The sequence below is a fragment of the Symphodus melops genome (genome assembly GCF_947650265.1).
Source record: "Symphodus melops genome assembly, chromosome: 1".
NCBI lineage: Eukaryota > Metazoa > Chordata > Actinopteri > Labriformes > Labridae > Symphodus > Symphodus melops.
Genome location: NC_136691.1, coordinates 14,529,162 through 14,545,625, shown reverse-complemented (window position 1 = coordinate 14,545,625; position 16,464 = coordinate 14,529,162). Strand labels below are relative to the sequence as shown.

Sequence of the window (16,464 nt, the reverse complement as noted above, 5' to 3'; positions counted from 1 at the left end):
CTAGAGGCCTTTACTGGTGATGATAGCAAATATAAAATTAGGTGTTTTCAGTCTTTGCTAAGCTAAACTAATCTTCAAGGTCGATTCATATTTAAAGTAAACTATTATTTTTAAGCTCAACCATGGTGAGCTGTAATCCTTAAAATGGGTCATGTTTTTTTTTCCAGCAGTAATGCTGCAACATGAGGATTGTTGTCATAAATTGACCAGGTGCTCAATGTTTCATGGAATCAGGATCTTTATCAGTAACAGTGGACAGTAGACTGCACAGGGCACTTTTCATTATCCACTATACCACAGGAGGATATAGTGACTAGCTAATGGATATTATATCAGAGCTTTTTTTTCAAATGTGTCAAAGTCAGTTGGACTTCATGTTTTTGATGTGTTTAAAACAACCTCTGAAAGTTCTCATTATCATCATCTAAGCACACACAGAAAAAAACAAACATATGTTTTAGTAAAACATTACATCTATTAAGACTGTAAGTAAATAACTCACCCAAGAAACCCATTTACATTCATTGTGATCTGGGCCTTATGTAGGTCAAGACACAGAAATGAAAAAAGTAAACAAATGGACAGCAGATATTACAGACCGTAATGATATCGCTAGGACGCCCTGAAATGCTCATCATTCTGCTCTGTTTTGCGTAGCATATTTATCGTCTTTACATGTTTCTTATCACACATATTGTACACAGCTTTACGCTCACACATGAACATGACCCACCCAGGCTCCCACTTAAGAGGCTACATATGCTGAAAAACCAAAACACCAAACTGAACCTCTATACAGTCTGCATTCATGAAGATCTCACTCATACCTACTGGTTGGGTTCCCCTTTGGGTTCTTAAGTGCTCAGGTTGCACTATAAATATATATGAAAGGTAAAAAAGAAAGAAAGACAGATTTGCGGTTAAACATGGATTGCTTCAGAGTGTTGAAAGCCTGTGAGCAGGTCATGTGTGTGCAGAGAAATATAAATCTGACTTTATATGTTGAGACTTTGAACTGTATGTTGTGCTTCCTGTACTCCAACATAAAACATTTATCATAAACCTTTGAATAGAGCTTCTTTAACATTTACAAGTTATACAGTTACCAAATTGGTTTACTTCTTATGCTTCCATCAGCTTTGATACTTAAGCAATGCAAAGGGAGACAACAAGAAGAGAAAAGTAAGTTAAGTCATCTTCAACAGAAATAAAAGAAACAAGACACAAGTCCTTAAAACATTTGTCATAACCAACAATGAACGGAATTTTTCAATTTTCTTATTTTCTCTTTTTTACAATACATTTTTTAAAAACCCCGCTGGTTAAGGTTATGGTCTCAGGTAGATCTTCCACAGTCAATCTTCACAGTTTGTGTAAAAGCAGAGAAACATTCTCGCTAGAGTAGTAAAATATCATGACTATTATTATGGTCATTATTATCTTTTATTCTCCTATTGTTCCATATAAATGGTGGAGGATTGGGGGGCAGGCGAATCGACCGAAGGAAGAGCCTGCAGTCCCAAAGTTCACCCTCTCCTCCCTGTACAACGCAGTGTTTAATTCAGTTCTTTTTTCTTTTGTTAAAAAAATGCTTGACCTCAGGGGAGGAGAATTATGGGAAGAGAGAGTCATTCGACAAAGTGTCTTCATCCTCATGTAACATCCACTGTCACAACTGTCCTTCTGCAAAAAAACAAAACCAAAAAAAGATCCAGAGCCTCACTTTCACTGTGTTTATCAGAATGGTTTCCAAATCTGCCCGGTCCGCTACCATCACACTGACCCACACATAGGCTTAGGCACATTCACACACACACACACACACACACACACACACACACACACACACACACACACACACACACACACACACACACACACATACACACACACACACACAATCTCTACTGCACATATACACACAATCAAACACACACACACACACACTACGGTTCCATCAGGCATTAGATCGTGGTGTAGCACAAATCTTCTGAACACGCATGCCCTCCCATCAGCACTTGTGGGGCAAAAGAAACGTGTAGAAAATAGCCCATCAGAGGAAACATGGACAGAGACGTGTCCGATGTTGATTAACACCCAGGCTCACGATTCGGTTTGTAATCTGAAGGCACTTTGTTTCATGGCAGAAAGTAAAGTGGCTTCTTTTCCACAGGCGGACAGTTCTCTACCTTCTGCCTTCTCTCCTCATCCTCCTCTCTTCCTCCTCTTCTCTCTCTCTCTCTTCAGCTCCTAAACTTGATATTCTGCCCTCAAGTCCAGTCTCCTACACCTCCGCTGATTCTTCTGCATTTTTTTGTTTTCTGCCACCCTAGTGTCGTTTGGCCACTTGGACTCGTGAGCACAGTGTTAAAAGATACATAGGCAGCTACAGGGGAGTAAGCAGACAGAACTAAATGTTTCCAGAGTCATTGTTTCTCCACAGTTCAGCACCGAGCAGATAAAGAAATGTCAAGGTGTGACACGAGACTGGGCCAGAGTGAAAAACAAGAGTGGGTGATTGGCATCTGGTGCGAGTAGATGAAGATAAAAGATGCACAGAGAAAGGTCTGATTCCATGTATTTGCAAGCAAGGAAATGTTATTTCCTCTGCTAAAAGCCAGCAGTGTCTATATAATCTGCTGCCTTCCAATATTTTCATAACTTCATAAAATTGTTCTTGTGCTTTACAAACTGTCCTCCCCCAAACTCTTTCCCAAAAGTCCAGGCATTCATCCCCCACCTGGCATTGTGCTCAAAAAGACGTCCCAATTCCTGCACTAAGAAGTGTTTTCTGTAAAAGAAGTCGCTTTAAAAAATTAGCGCAGCTTCTTTATTACTTTTTGTCCGTCTTTTTTATCTGTTTTTCTCTTTCATCAAAATCGATCCCTCAGGGGGGCGTCAGGGGTCCCCTGCTGCTTTCATGATGCATGAATCTTTGGTGATTGAATGCCGAGGGTAAAGTTCACAGACAGTGGGTCTGAATATTTGCCTCTGAGATAATGGAGTGAAGGGTCACCTCTGACCTTCCAGGAGGGTCATCACCAAGGTGACGCATAGCAGCCATATATGGGAGGATGTGGACAGAGCCCGGGAGCTGAGGTCTACAACAGAAGAAGAAAAGAAAGGCAATGAGCCAACACAACATGCCTCAATACAAAAAAAGAGACAGAAAGGAAAAAGCATCAGCAAAGTGCATACAAACTAAAACTTGAAAAGTAGGAGGAATATGCCTTTTTCTTGTGGGTTTCATTGATGAGCTGAGAAAATTGATACCACTTTCATGTTGAGATACAGTAAGGTAACTTTATTTGGACCCGCAGGTAGATTTGGTAAGCCATTTTCTTTTTAAACACAATGGACAGCACAGGACAAACATGATAAAGTGACAATAGTACTCAATACCAGGAGTATAAGAGTATAATCAAGTAAAAACATGGTCAGTAAAAATGACAAAAGGAAAACAAATATGTGTATGTATGATCCATTTAAATGGCCAGTTTGGGTATCTGCAAGCCAGAAGCTTATTAGCATGGCTTAGCATAAAGCCTGATAACGTTGCAAACAGCTAGCTTTTCAATAGTTCATCAATGACAACTTGGGATTTTAAACAAGTTTAAATGTTGGACTTTTGCCAGTAGTGTTACTTCAAAAAGACATGACTAAAAGACACGGCACAACAAAGGTAGCCTTATACATCCTCTGAGCACCACATTGTTTTTACATTTTGTTAATTAATGCTCAAACAAAATAAACATAAAGGGGTTGAAAGTGACCTTTACAGCCAATGCTTTTTTCCACCTTTGCCCTAATAAATGCTGTGTTTCCAAAGCTTTGAGTCTTTAAACTAAGAAAAGCTAATTTCCACCTCTCTGCAGTTTACCATTTTACCCAAAGACATTGAAGTTAGGCCAGCTTTATAACACAAATTCTCTCCAAGAAAGCAAATACATGTTATTGCAAAAATATCAATAATTCAAACTGTTAATAAGTGACCTAAAATCAAATCAAGTCATTCATGATTCAACTTGTGAGATATGAGATATTTTTCTCTAATCCTAATCCTGATCTAGGCAACCACTTCAATTATTTTTTATAATTTTTTTTGTGTCACTTAAAACAAATAAAAAGTTAAGATGCAGAAAAAGACTTTCATTTCAGTGAAAACATGAGAGTGAATCTATTATGTTTGTTTAAATGGGTGCCAGATTTGAGAAGCCTCTATAAATAATGTTTCTTCATCCATTAATAGCAGAAATGAATACAAAGCAGTGCTATTTGTTGTCTACAAATGTCACCTTGTCAATTTCAGCCGATTTTCTGCATCCTGCTTTCTGTTTTTACCTTCTGTTTGTTCCTGCAGAGCAATTACGCTGCTGCACTCAGGCTATCATTCATGTGATTACAACGCTGTTGCCGTGGAAACCAACTGTGCCCCACACACACACACACACACACACACACTTCCTCACATGTTACTTGAATGCAGGGAAGAGACTAAGATTAGGTCCCTCTCTTATAAATTCCAACCTGGTCCAGTATTTTAGTTACTCTAAAACACTGGACCGGGTTGTGCTTGTGCTTTTCTTAACAAAACGGTACGAAAAATAAAGCTATACCGCGACCATTTCAGCAGTGTTCCAGTAGAAAGGATTATCTTGTTCGGAATGCAGACGAACTGAAGCTAAAGTTCAGAGAAAAGGGGAAACAGAACCGGGCGCTACTCACTGGGCGGTGGGTCTCGACACTCCCCTTCCTCCAGTGTAACATCATCGATGGCGATGTCTCCCTCGATGCCTGGTCCCCTGATACCTTCAATTACCACCTACAGGGAGAAAAAGTACTTTCTCTTGGTACATGTTCAGCCTTGATCAAGCACAAAAACAAGGACATTAGCATTGCTGTGAGATAAAATCTGTGCAAGAACACAGTGTAATTTTCCTAAATGGCTCCTTATAAAAATAACAGCAGGTGGTGAGTGTTTCTTTCAGTTTCTAGTGTCACAAAATCTAAAACTAAGAAAGCATGTGGAGTCAAAGCCGTTAAAACTGAAACAGTAGCAAAAAACAGAGACAGAAGTGCGTCTGAAACTATAATTACTTTCCACAACTGCAGCCATAAACATGATGGAGAATATTGCAGTTCTATATTCGCTCCTCTCAAAGATTAGGCTTCCTGATGGCAAAGCAAGAGTGATATTGCTTTCTCAACTGCAAACAATGAGTATGGATCCCGTCCACTTCTCTGCTTAATATAAAGGTTTTTGAAGTGCTACATCAATATGCAGCCCGTGGGGAAAATAAGACTTCAATACACACACAAACACCTACCTACCTACACACACACACACACACACACACACACACATAGTCAGAGGAAAACATGAAGGGTATAACACTGTGTACTGGATTGATTACGTGTTTTAAGTCTCACCTGGAACGATGCAGTTGGATGGACGCTTACTTTGGCCTGCTTCCAGCGGTCACCTTGGTTACCACTTAGCGACCACACGGGACCCTCAGAGGCCGTCTGGCCCTTCTGCTTCAGCAAGGCGTTTAGTGTTCCTGCGTGAGGAAGAGAGACAGTTACACATATGGGTCAGTGGGCACACGCATAGACCTGAGTCCGATACATTTAGAATGGTCCTGCAGCACTGTTCTCTCAGGGGCTAGAGTGGGGTTTTTTTGAGCTTTGGAAAGCACTTAAAATGTATTATTATTATTATAATTCTTGTATATTTCAACTGTGGTGAAAACAATTTTAAGATCTCCTGATCTTCTAAACTCTTGTTGTAGAGTACATAATTACTTATGACAGTAGTCACAAGTGTTGACATTTCTAAAAACCCACAGAACAAAAATTCTGACAAAAAAATATCACCAGCTTGATTCCAGTTAAATTCACAATCTCTTGGGACAGACATCATGAGTATTTGCATATTTTTTTCATGTTGATCCATAACCTTTTTCCCTTGAAGCCTGCTCGCCCCCCCTAGAACCATACAGAAAAAACTGGGCACTTTTTAGTGATAAAAATATCATCAGAATAATCTTACACGTGTTCTTACCAAAATACCTTTGTATACATTTCCTAGTAATATTTTCACATGATTTTATTAATATGCACAAATCTCCTTTGACAACCTCAGAGCATAAAGAGCATTGATCCCTCTGCTACGTCTGAGGACACACCCATTAGTTGGCCCCACACCCCATGCTAGGAACTAATGATCTGCCCAGTTAAGCAATATGTGGCATTTTAGTAAAATTGTAAAGATCATAAGAAAACTTGGTTCAGAATTCTGAAAGAATATTCCAAAATGAAAAAATATAGGTCTAGGTTTACAAAATAAATTTTGTTTCAAAGTAATTAGATAGTTCAGAACTTTTACAAACATACTAAAAATGTACTAATATAAGTGTTAGCTATCAATTTTATTTTCCTAAAATGGTAGATTAAAACCAGTTAGAACTGCCATGATCCCGGCCCATGTTTAATTTGATTGTACACTTTATTTGAAGAACCTTATTGTGATTCCAGTTAAAAAAAAAATAAAAAAGACATTAAAAGCTCAATCTTCATGTCTGTCGCCTGCATTTCAAATTGGTACATTTCCCCGCGTTGGCATCGCAGGGCAGAGGCAAAGGTTAAACTCAGGTCATGTGAACTGTCACATTTATTAATCTGGCTATCTGCAAGCAAAGATGAATTATTCTGTAGCTTATATTCATTCTAATTAATTATCACTAATGGGTGATGTGAATTTTTGTTAGGCGTAAATAGAGAACCGTTTCTGCAAATGTATCATTTCTGCTCGTGCAGACTTCCTCTTTTATCTTATCTGGACAGGAGAAGCTGCTGGGTGTCACTTGAAACTAACTCTATATTTAAAAATGCAACATGACAGGATCCATTCAAAGTGAATTCATATACAACCTTCCAAATATTACTGAAATAGTGGCTCTTATTGAGACAGAATTGACTATATAGCATGTTGGAATTGAAGACTCCCCTCAGAGGACCCTCCTGTCTGGCCCTGGGCTTTGATATAAAACTGTCAGATGATGACACTGAGTGCAACTATGCTACCCTCCTCTCCAAACACCAATTGTGTTTTTTTTTTAAAGAAAGAGAGGAGGGAGGGAAAGAAAGAGAGAGAGTAAGAAGGAGCAACATCCAAATCAGGTTAGCATTGACACCATAGCTAAGCCCAGCAGGACCACTGCTCTGAAGTGAAGTGGATTTCACAAAAATGGAGAGCTGTACCTTCTCATAAACACGACCAGCAAGCAAAAAAAAAACAAACCCAGTAGCGTGCATGTCTGCAGTTTTTGCTTTTGATGCATCTTTGCAATAGCGAGGTGCCTCATTACTGTACAACCCTTCAAAACAACATGTGAAATGAGGGAAAGACATACTGTATGTCCACATTCATACTCTCTCATCAGCACTGTGTACACTTTCTCCCACCGACAGCACAATCTCCAGTGATCGATGAGCATCTTCACACAACATGACCCGCGGTTTCATCTCTTGTTGAAGTGTTTCGGATGTAGGAGGATTCTTGCTGAGCTGGCTGGCTTACATATTCTTTGAACTCATTGCGATGTAGGTGGTTATGTTGGAGTCATCACATCCTGTGCAAAGGAGACGCTGTATATTCTTTGGTGTTCCTTTTTTTACTTTAAATACCTGTGGCAGACACTTGTGAATTTTAAAAAGATCCAAAAAAAAGTAAGTGAGCAGTGGTGGAAAGTGGAAAACAGCTTGTAGAAAATCTCAACTATGAAGCGACCATGAGAGAGAGAGAGAGAGAAAGAGAGAGAGGAGGAGGAGGGAGGGTTGGGATGAGGTGCACTACCACCCTCCTCGCTAATGAAAGGACGACTCCATTGCTTCTCAGAAGGTCAGGCTTTAAACAGACTCGCTTGGTGTGCTTTGCCGGAGACTTAATCCCATAAACAAATGCGACATGGGCTCCAAAGGCAAACTTTGATGTGCGCTTCAGCAATTAAGTGTGACCTTGTCTCAGGTATCCCCCCGCGAGCGAAGTACGGAGGAGTTTCTTTGAGCCTGTGCCACTGTTCTCCTCAGTGTGTGGGCGAAAACTCCTTATCGACTGATTCCGGCCTTTAGCTCTGACGTGACACAACTTGACTGTGACTCACCTAAACAGCACGGCCCCAAAGAGCATTAAACTCGCAGCGTATCAACACAGAGATGTGCCTTGTCTGATGGCTGTGTGACTCAAAGCTCTAACCAAGGAAAACTATTTAAAAACAGCAACGTTCTCTGCAACAAAAACACACAACACGGGAACGAGTAATTCTGACAAGCAAATATCCCAAACCAAGATTCCTGAGCATAGTGGTGACTTTCCCTTTCAGCCCTAAGCGACAGAATACTAAATGAGGCGTAGCTATGGAAGATCTGAGCTGGGTTTCAAGTCCTTGACATTTAGCCCATTCATCATAACACGCCACAGTCTGGGCATGGGCTCCACCACAGACGGGGAGGGCAGAGGAAGAGAGGTTCTGGTTGGCGATCAATTTGAGCAAATTGGAAATGTCACGGCCTACTCAACCTCGGCAGGGAGCCGGAGGAGCTCTCATCTCCCCACTGAGCTGCCCTCCAACACCTCTATCCTTACATTCTCTCCACCTCTCCAGATGTTTGCTCGCCCCTCCCCCCTGCAACTGTATACTTTTACTTGGCCTCTCTACTTAAGACAGCTGAGGTGTAACCTGGCTTCATTTCAAAACATATGGCATCCTGCTGTCAAATCAGTGTTAATTTTACAGTACAGCACTTTCTGCAGCAGTATCTTAGCATGGGTAACTTTTGGGTTTCATTTGCAGATTTTGGAAAAATTTCCTCATGAGATCACATTTTTTTTTTTTTTTTTTTTTAAAGGTTTATTTTTGGCCTTTTTGCCTGTATTGATAGGACAGTGGATAGAGTCGGAAACAGGGAGAGAGTGGGGAGAGACATGCGGGAAAGTGGCCACAGGCCAGACGCGAACCCGGGCCGCCCGCGCGAGGAGCAAAGCCTCGCAACATGGTGCGCGCGCTGCCGCTGCGCTATCGGCGCCACCGTGAGATCACACTTTTAAACTCGTATTTGTTGAAACAGGGTTCTTACTGAGTCATGATAAGCTCACGAAATTATTCACAGTAGCATTTGTGGATTTAAATGAATAGCCAGGAGCTCACTGGTTGGAGGCTAATGGTCAAACTTGTGGAAAAACAAACGTGATGCTGCTTAAAATATAAAACTTATTAGGTCACAATATTCCAGAGCATTTATTTATTCAGCAGTTTACTTCCAACCAAGAAAAATGTCATTTTACTCAATGAAACCTCTCTGTTTGAGTAAAGCAAATAGCAATTTAACAAACTTCAAAGAGCAATAAAAAAAGTTCTTTGACAAAAAAGACAAAAACAACAACTTATAAAAAAAGATCAAAGCAGCATGCTCAACGAGAGGCACAAAGAGAGAGAGAGAGGATGTTGAGCGTGTTGGAGTCGGAGCAGCAGGTCCAGCAGAAGCTCAGAGCGGAGCAGGTGGAGGGAGGAGATGGCGCTGATACTACCATGTCTCAGTAGAATACTGAGGTAAATGCAGCCAAATGTTCTCCGTAAACGTCTCATCAAAAGAAAGAAGAGTACAGCTGCCAGCATGCACTGATTTCACAGTTTATTTAACACCAAGTACAAGTTTAATGAGGACAAAAACACAACTCTCTGTCCCCTTCAGCGCTCATTCAATATCATTGCTCTTCATTTCGATTATCATTTAATGTTAGAGCATTTGAAAAATAATTTCATTTGTCTTTTTGACCTCAATAAAATAAATGTGAAGATGTATTAGTTATTGAGGACATCTGTCCCCGTCTCTTTAATTAAATCATCTTCCCAAATGTGAACAGTGTCATTACACATGACACATGTTTCTGTGCTTTTCTTTCTGGTCAGGATGTGACTGGGCCTCAGTTGGGAGGGACTGAAGTCATGAACTGCAATCAACCAACCAGAAATAACGAATATTATGTTTCATCATGGTCAATCAAACCCAATCTAAACACATTAACACAGTCCAGATAAAGATAAAGATGAACTTTAAATAAAACAAAAGGTAATTTTCCAGAGCTGCTCGATTAGTAATACATATTCAATGTTTATGAGAGCAATTTAAAATAGGAGTATTAGAGCCTCTGTGTGAAGGGTTTGATCTGTATATTTCTGACAGTGGTGACATATAAAAAGAAACCAGCAGACAGCAGTGTGTGCCCGTCGGTGTGCGTGTCAAACTGAAATACCACACAAACTATGCTTTAAGGTAGATTTGCTTATACCTCTGTCCAGACTCAGCATTTGAACAGATGACATGGAAGAGGCTTCAATTTTGATCTAACAGACTCAGAAAAAGCCAGACATTTGTATCATGGCCAGTGGAGTAGAGTCACTGGTCTTTTTCAGGGCTCAAATGTCAAGGGTCAAGGTCCACAACACAACGCGGCTATGTTTGCTACATCTGGGGGCTTCTTCAAGAAATAACCAGTCTAAAGAATGACAGTTACGCACAATGGTGCAAAGACCTGAAGGCTAGTACACACTGCAGTGACAACAAAGAACAAGCTGAGATTAAAACCCACTGGGTTTGCACTGTTTAAACCAAATTAATAGTGCCTACTCTCAAGTAGTTTGAGGCAATACCTTAAGGGTATATACACACCTGGGTTTTTATCCTTGTTTATATTTTTTCTGATGAATGTATTCGTAAGAACCTCAACCTAAAAAAATGTTAGAAGATAAAGAGATGGCACTGGCGTTACATGAGAAACGACTTCTACTCTTGCCATCTTGACTTGTCCTTTGTTTTCCTTCGTCCCCTCTCATTTCCATGTGGCTCACTGAGAGCTAATCAGAGCGGTCCTCTTCCTGGAGAATAGATAGTGACTCTCTGGAGATACTGTATAATGCCCAATATTTCAAGGAAAAGAAAACTAGTCACACAGCTAAGGTTAAGATTCGACTACTTCTTAGCTAACATGACAGTTATCTAACCAACATCGCTGTTAAACTGATAGTACGAATTTCTGTTGATACGTTCAGTTTGGATATATCTTGTAGAGAAAACTTTGCTGTGAGCAGACCATGATCTATTTAGAGAAGACATGACCATATTGGGAGAGACACACGAGGTATCATGAAAGTATAAGGTTTTGCCTCAGTAGACAGTTCAATGTTAAAGTGCTCCTCAGATATAGGAATGACATTCAAAGAGTAAAGGTCATGTGTTTCTTCATACCATGTACAGAAGTATCTAAAGTGGGAAGGAATTTGTGGCATCTGTTGTACTGTATATAAGGGCTCTACCTCCATTGAATAAACGTCTATTCCTCAGCCTGCACAACGTCTCAGTGTATCTGTCAGAATAGAACCACGGCCGTGATTATGCTGCATTAGTATTTTCCAGTCTGTTGATAGATTCAGCTTTAGGGACAATTATATTATTCAACCCATCATAAACCAACAACATAAATGTGCAAATAAACAATGACGCTAAAATAAATGTGAGGATAACTTGTTATGCTTTCAAATGTAATGTAAACTGGGAAATGGGGAAATTAGTCTATACCTGTATATGTCTAATTCGAGCACATGAGCTATCAGATATGCAGTCATATTTTGTCGGTCTTTGTCATTTAAATTACTTTACACGTTTAAGTAATGGCATGATAACCATTGTCAGATTTTTGACAAAATAATATTTTGCAAACTGGCAGACATCAACCATAAAAAAGTTTTAAGTTTTACCTGAGATAAAACTTATAAAAATGGTCACTGTGTAAACTGGAGTAAACTTGTTCAAGACAATTTAGAAAACTTTAAAGTTGAGTTCTTTTTTTTTTGAGAATTTTAAATTGCTAGAAGTGTATATCAGGTTGCCAACTAATGAACTGCTCTCATGCCTCAACATCATCTTACCCCGACGATACCAAGACAACCCTGCAACCCCAGTCAGCAGTGCCCCTCGTCTGCCTCATGAACCTGTATGGTAGCTAATGATAAGGGGTGAAGCTGAGACACAGAAGTCACCACAAGGGGCCTTCAACAATAAATAAGGCTGCTGATTTTGTGCCGCAGATCCAATCTTTCTCTCTGCTCCCAAATGCACAAACTCACAAACAGAGTGCACTCTGTGCAGGAGCGCTTGTGGTCGGCTGATTGGGTCCCAAGTGAAAAAGAAGAAGCAGATTTACACAGTGTCACAGTGTGCCCCCTTACATGTTCTGCCATCTACAAATGGGCCTGACGAGCTTGTTATCTAAATTCAGAGATAACTTTAAGAGCCAATGCCAAGGATTTCTGTACGCATCTTTGAATAGATTTGTTGCAAAAAGGAGATAGCTTTTACTTGTTACATCCGACAGCTGCACGTAAAAAATCTTAGCATGAAAGCACATGGCTCCCCGTTGCACACGCCACTGGGAAAACTAACAGGAGGTGACTAAAATTGTTTCGCATTCAGAGAAAAGTGCAGCCGCTCTTCTTTTTTTCTCAGCATGACTACTGCGCTTCCTGTCTCACACGTAGGCGGCAGTCATTGATTTCAAGACTCTCATCTCTCAATTTATATTTCAAAGGCACTGTGATGTCCCACAGATGTTTGATGGCAGACTTTTTTTTGTGTCTGCCATGTTTTCTCAATGACTTGTTTTGAGTTCTTTAGTCATAAGAATTAAGCCAAACATTTAGCAGTGGACTTTCAAAGCCTTTGGAGTTTCACTTGAAGCTTCTTTAAGCTGCTTAAGAAACGAAATGCACTGAACGGCAACAGTATCTTCATTTATTTAACACCTATTTCCATGAACTATTGTGCAAATGATATTAAATATTATATTTTTTTACAGCGGACACATTACATCAGCAATAAACACATTTATGTTGCAAAGAGTCAGAACAACAAAACCCATGAAGTATAAATATCTTACCTATGTGTTTTCCATACATGTGATAGAAGAAGCCGAAGCAGTAGGCGGGTGGGTTGGTGATCCCATAAGGGTTTTTAGGTGCCACGTTGAAAAACGGACTCACAAGCCGCGCTTGGTCACCTTCCTTCCGTGGTCGTGACGTCTCAATGTACATGTAGAAACCTTGAAACACATAAAAACACACTTGGATCTATGAATTAATAAAGGAGGCTGCTGCAAGTAGAACTTTCCAGCACATTTGTATGCACCGCAGTAAAGTAGATACAGTATATGAATAATGTCCTCAGGGCAAGAGCAAAGACTTTGACCCCCACTGGAAACAAACAGTAGATGTACATGTTCTCTTTCAAAAATACACAGTTTTTTTTAAGCAGCAACACAAAACCCCACATCTTCTTTCAGAAGGTCTACTGAGACACCAACAAATATTTTTTTCCTGTAAGCACTGAGGAAAAAAGGTGTCCTTGGTCATGCTCAGTTGCTTTTCAGGCAGCCTGTGATAACATGAATGAAATTAAACCTTCCATTTTAAAGCTAAGGAGCAGGGAGCTCTATGAAGGACAGTTCTTGTTTTACTAATAGCTCTAACCGGCGGCCTAATTTGACAGGATAACAATAGGGTTACATTCACGCTTCTTCAGACATGGACAGCAGAGGTGTCGACAGCGAGTCAAACGGTCCTCTGATTGTATCTGAGCCACATAATCTGAAGCCAATCACTGCCCTGCCACATTGAAGGTAACGAGTGAGCTATCCCACGTCCCTGCAGCCAAAATCAAACAGAATACCCCTCAGTTTCATCTCATAGCAGATAATTACATGCAAAGAGGGATTTTGCTGGTAATGAAATGCTGGACATTTTGAAACCATTAGGTGATTAAAGCCAATACATTATTTACTGCTTCAGCTGCTGCCGGTGCCACAGCACACTAATAGGCACTTATAGTCCACCACAGACACCGTCCTCTGATGGATTCCTACAAATCCAATTTTGGTAATGCTTTATTTATTAAATTCTTGAATGTGGAACACCTGCACATGCAACTTACATGTTGAATACTAAATACTAAGCAGATATCTCTGGCTCAGGTACCCATGGAAACAAAAACCGAGACTGAGCTGAAAGTTTGTAAGGACACGAAATCAACAAGGCTGCTCATTGTTAGCTTCTGCAGCATCATCCAGAACACAGTGACCCACTCAGTGCAGCTGAAATAATTTATTTTGCTTTTTGGAACAATTGAGTCCTTCACATTTCTATAAACATTGAAAAAACACTTTCACTGCTATGTTTACATTTGTGTTAAAAACACTCATGTTGACTCAATGCTGATATCTATATTTTTGTGGACTTAATTTAGCAGTAAATTGATTATTATGCAGTTTCCATGTGCACAGTGGGCATTCATGTCTTCATCCATACATAACATGAGAAATAAAAGAGGGGTGCCACTTTAAATGTGTGCATTCAACCAACTTTTTTTCCAATCCAATGAGCAGGTGTTCAGAGCCACATTGACATCTGGCAGAAAGAATCAGTTACACTTACACCAACTGTATTTTTTTCCTATTGGTACACCCTTTTTTTTTACAATATGATTATTCAGCTGTATGAGTAAATCTCCATCTGGCATTTTTAAATTAGTTAGCTGGCCTGATGACTAGAGCTGTACATTTACAGCTATGTAAAGTTAGCATTTTATATACAGCTGTTTCTCTATAGTCTGTCATAGAAAGCTGAAGCTAATTTAGATGGAACTCATTAACCCTTGTACCATGTACCAACTGAGAGTTTCCAATTCAATTCCCTTTTAATTCATTTTTTGTCATACATATGGAAACTCAGGCTGCTAAAGAATCAATACAGAAATCAAATAACTAATCCTTTACTGAGCCATTGTCAGGCACTAATTACTGTCAGGGATAATTTATAAAACAATGTATTACTGCAGAACGGCTGAAAAAAAATTAAATAGTTTATCATAATGCATTTTGAAGTCTAGATTCAAAGACAAAGGATAAAGCTACATGTCCTGTGCCAAAATTCTGCATAATCACCATAAAATGATCCATGTTCAAGAGGGATTGGTAATTACTCAGTGCATCCCTACTCTGTTTTAACGAAGTGATGTTGCGTGATTGTCCTGACCCCCTTCCCCACCAAGAGCCATGACGAGTAGAACAAAGTTCAGCATCCTGTAAATCGTTCAACAACAAAGACTCAAACTGAGTCCCATCTTCTTTCCATTGGCAGAAAAAACGTCCAGCTCCTGTTGTCCAAAAACTTCTATAAATTATGTCTTAGCTTGGCAAGCCAACAAAAAACTACAACTACTAGTGCTGGAACTTTAGATGTACCAAAAATCAGGGCTGATTCAGATCCGGATGGTTGTTTCATGAGTTTGTACAACAGGTGATTTCAATTGTCTTTTAATTTGCCAATTAAAAACCTCTTCTCTAAATCAGCAGTTAGGTGTACTAGGTTCAATATTGGCCTATACAGATGTTTAACCGATGCAACGGTGCATCCTTAGGTTGGTGCGTCTCGGGCTCTGTACTTACCCTGTTTAGATCCACTGCGGTCACCACTGGGCCCGGTGTTGGGTGTGTACTTTGTGTCGCGAGTGGCAGCACTGTGCCTCGTCCAATCAAAATCATCGTTCTTGTCCTGGGTGAACATGCAGATGGGCTCTTCCTCAAAGCTGCAGTGAAACTCTCCTGTTGAGCAGCAGAGAAGAAAAAGGGTCTCACTATCAGTTCAGTATAAAGGAGTGCCTGGAGGGTACAATATGTGTCGTGTGGTACCACTGTATATTTATGAAATTTAATGCAGTGCGTGTGTGTGTTTGTCTCGGGGGACTATGTAACAGGAAAGTCCTAATTAAGGATACAATCATGTAAAGAGAGTTTCTAAATTAAGCGGTGACCTCTCACTGGCTGTTGTGAAAACGTCACGCAGGTTTTTTCTTCCTGTCTTCCTATTTGCAGTGTAGTTTGGTTCAGTTAAGATGTTGTGTTTCTGAAAAGAGTGTGCTGCACCCCAAGTCTGTGCCTGTGTGTGGGTAATAAAATAACATATTTAAAAGACAAATTACAATCTTAAATTAGAGGCAGCAAACACCACAGTGTAGGTTCTCTTTTCAAAATTGTATAATTTAGCAAAAAATGTAATTTAAAGAACTCCCTGGCTGAATTTAATAATTTTGTAAATCGCCCTTGGGTGTTTTGTGGTCTTCTTTGTAATCACTTTTTAAAATTGACCCCACCTCACTCGTTCTCTATCACTCTTCATCTTCTCCTGAGTGGGTGTGGAGGTACAGATATCGGGTGCTCCCCCCTCCCTCTCCTCCCCTGTCTCCCAATCCTTGCCCTCCCTTCTCCTCGATTGCTCTTAACATTCGCTGTGACTGCAATTTTTAAACTAGTGGAGTGTGCAGAGAGGGAATGAAAGTGTAGGTTTTGTCCCCCTT

General features: G+C 40.1%; 1 protein-coding gene across 2 annotated transcripts in view; it reads right to left on the bottom strand.

Moving 5' to 3' along the window:
- Window positions 1–1,898: 1,898 nt before the first annotated feature.
- Window positions 1,899–16,464, bottom strand: part of LOC306839172 (MAM domain-containing glycosylphosphatidylinositol anchor protein 2) — a 174,983-nt gene continuing 160,417 nt past the window's right edge. For both annotated transcript variants that reach the window (XM_079367710.1, XM_079367711.1), the window contains exons 14-18: window positions 15,557–15,712; window positions 12,995–13,156; window positions 5,431–5,561; window positions 4,726–4,822; window positions 1,899–3,101 (exon numbers count right to left, since the gene is read on the bottom strand). In XM_079367710.1, coding sequence (XP_079223836.1) covers window positions 3,013–3,101; window positions 4,726–4,822; window positions 5,431–5,561; window positions 12,995–13,156; window positions 15,557–15,712 — 635 coding nt within the window. In that variant the 3' untranslated portion in view covers window positions 1,899–3,012. The remainder of the gene's footprint in view (window positions 3,102–4,725; window positions 4,823–5,430; window positions 5,562–12,994; window positions 13,157–15,556; window positions 15,713–16,464) is intronic.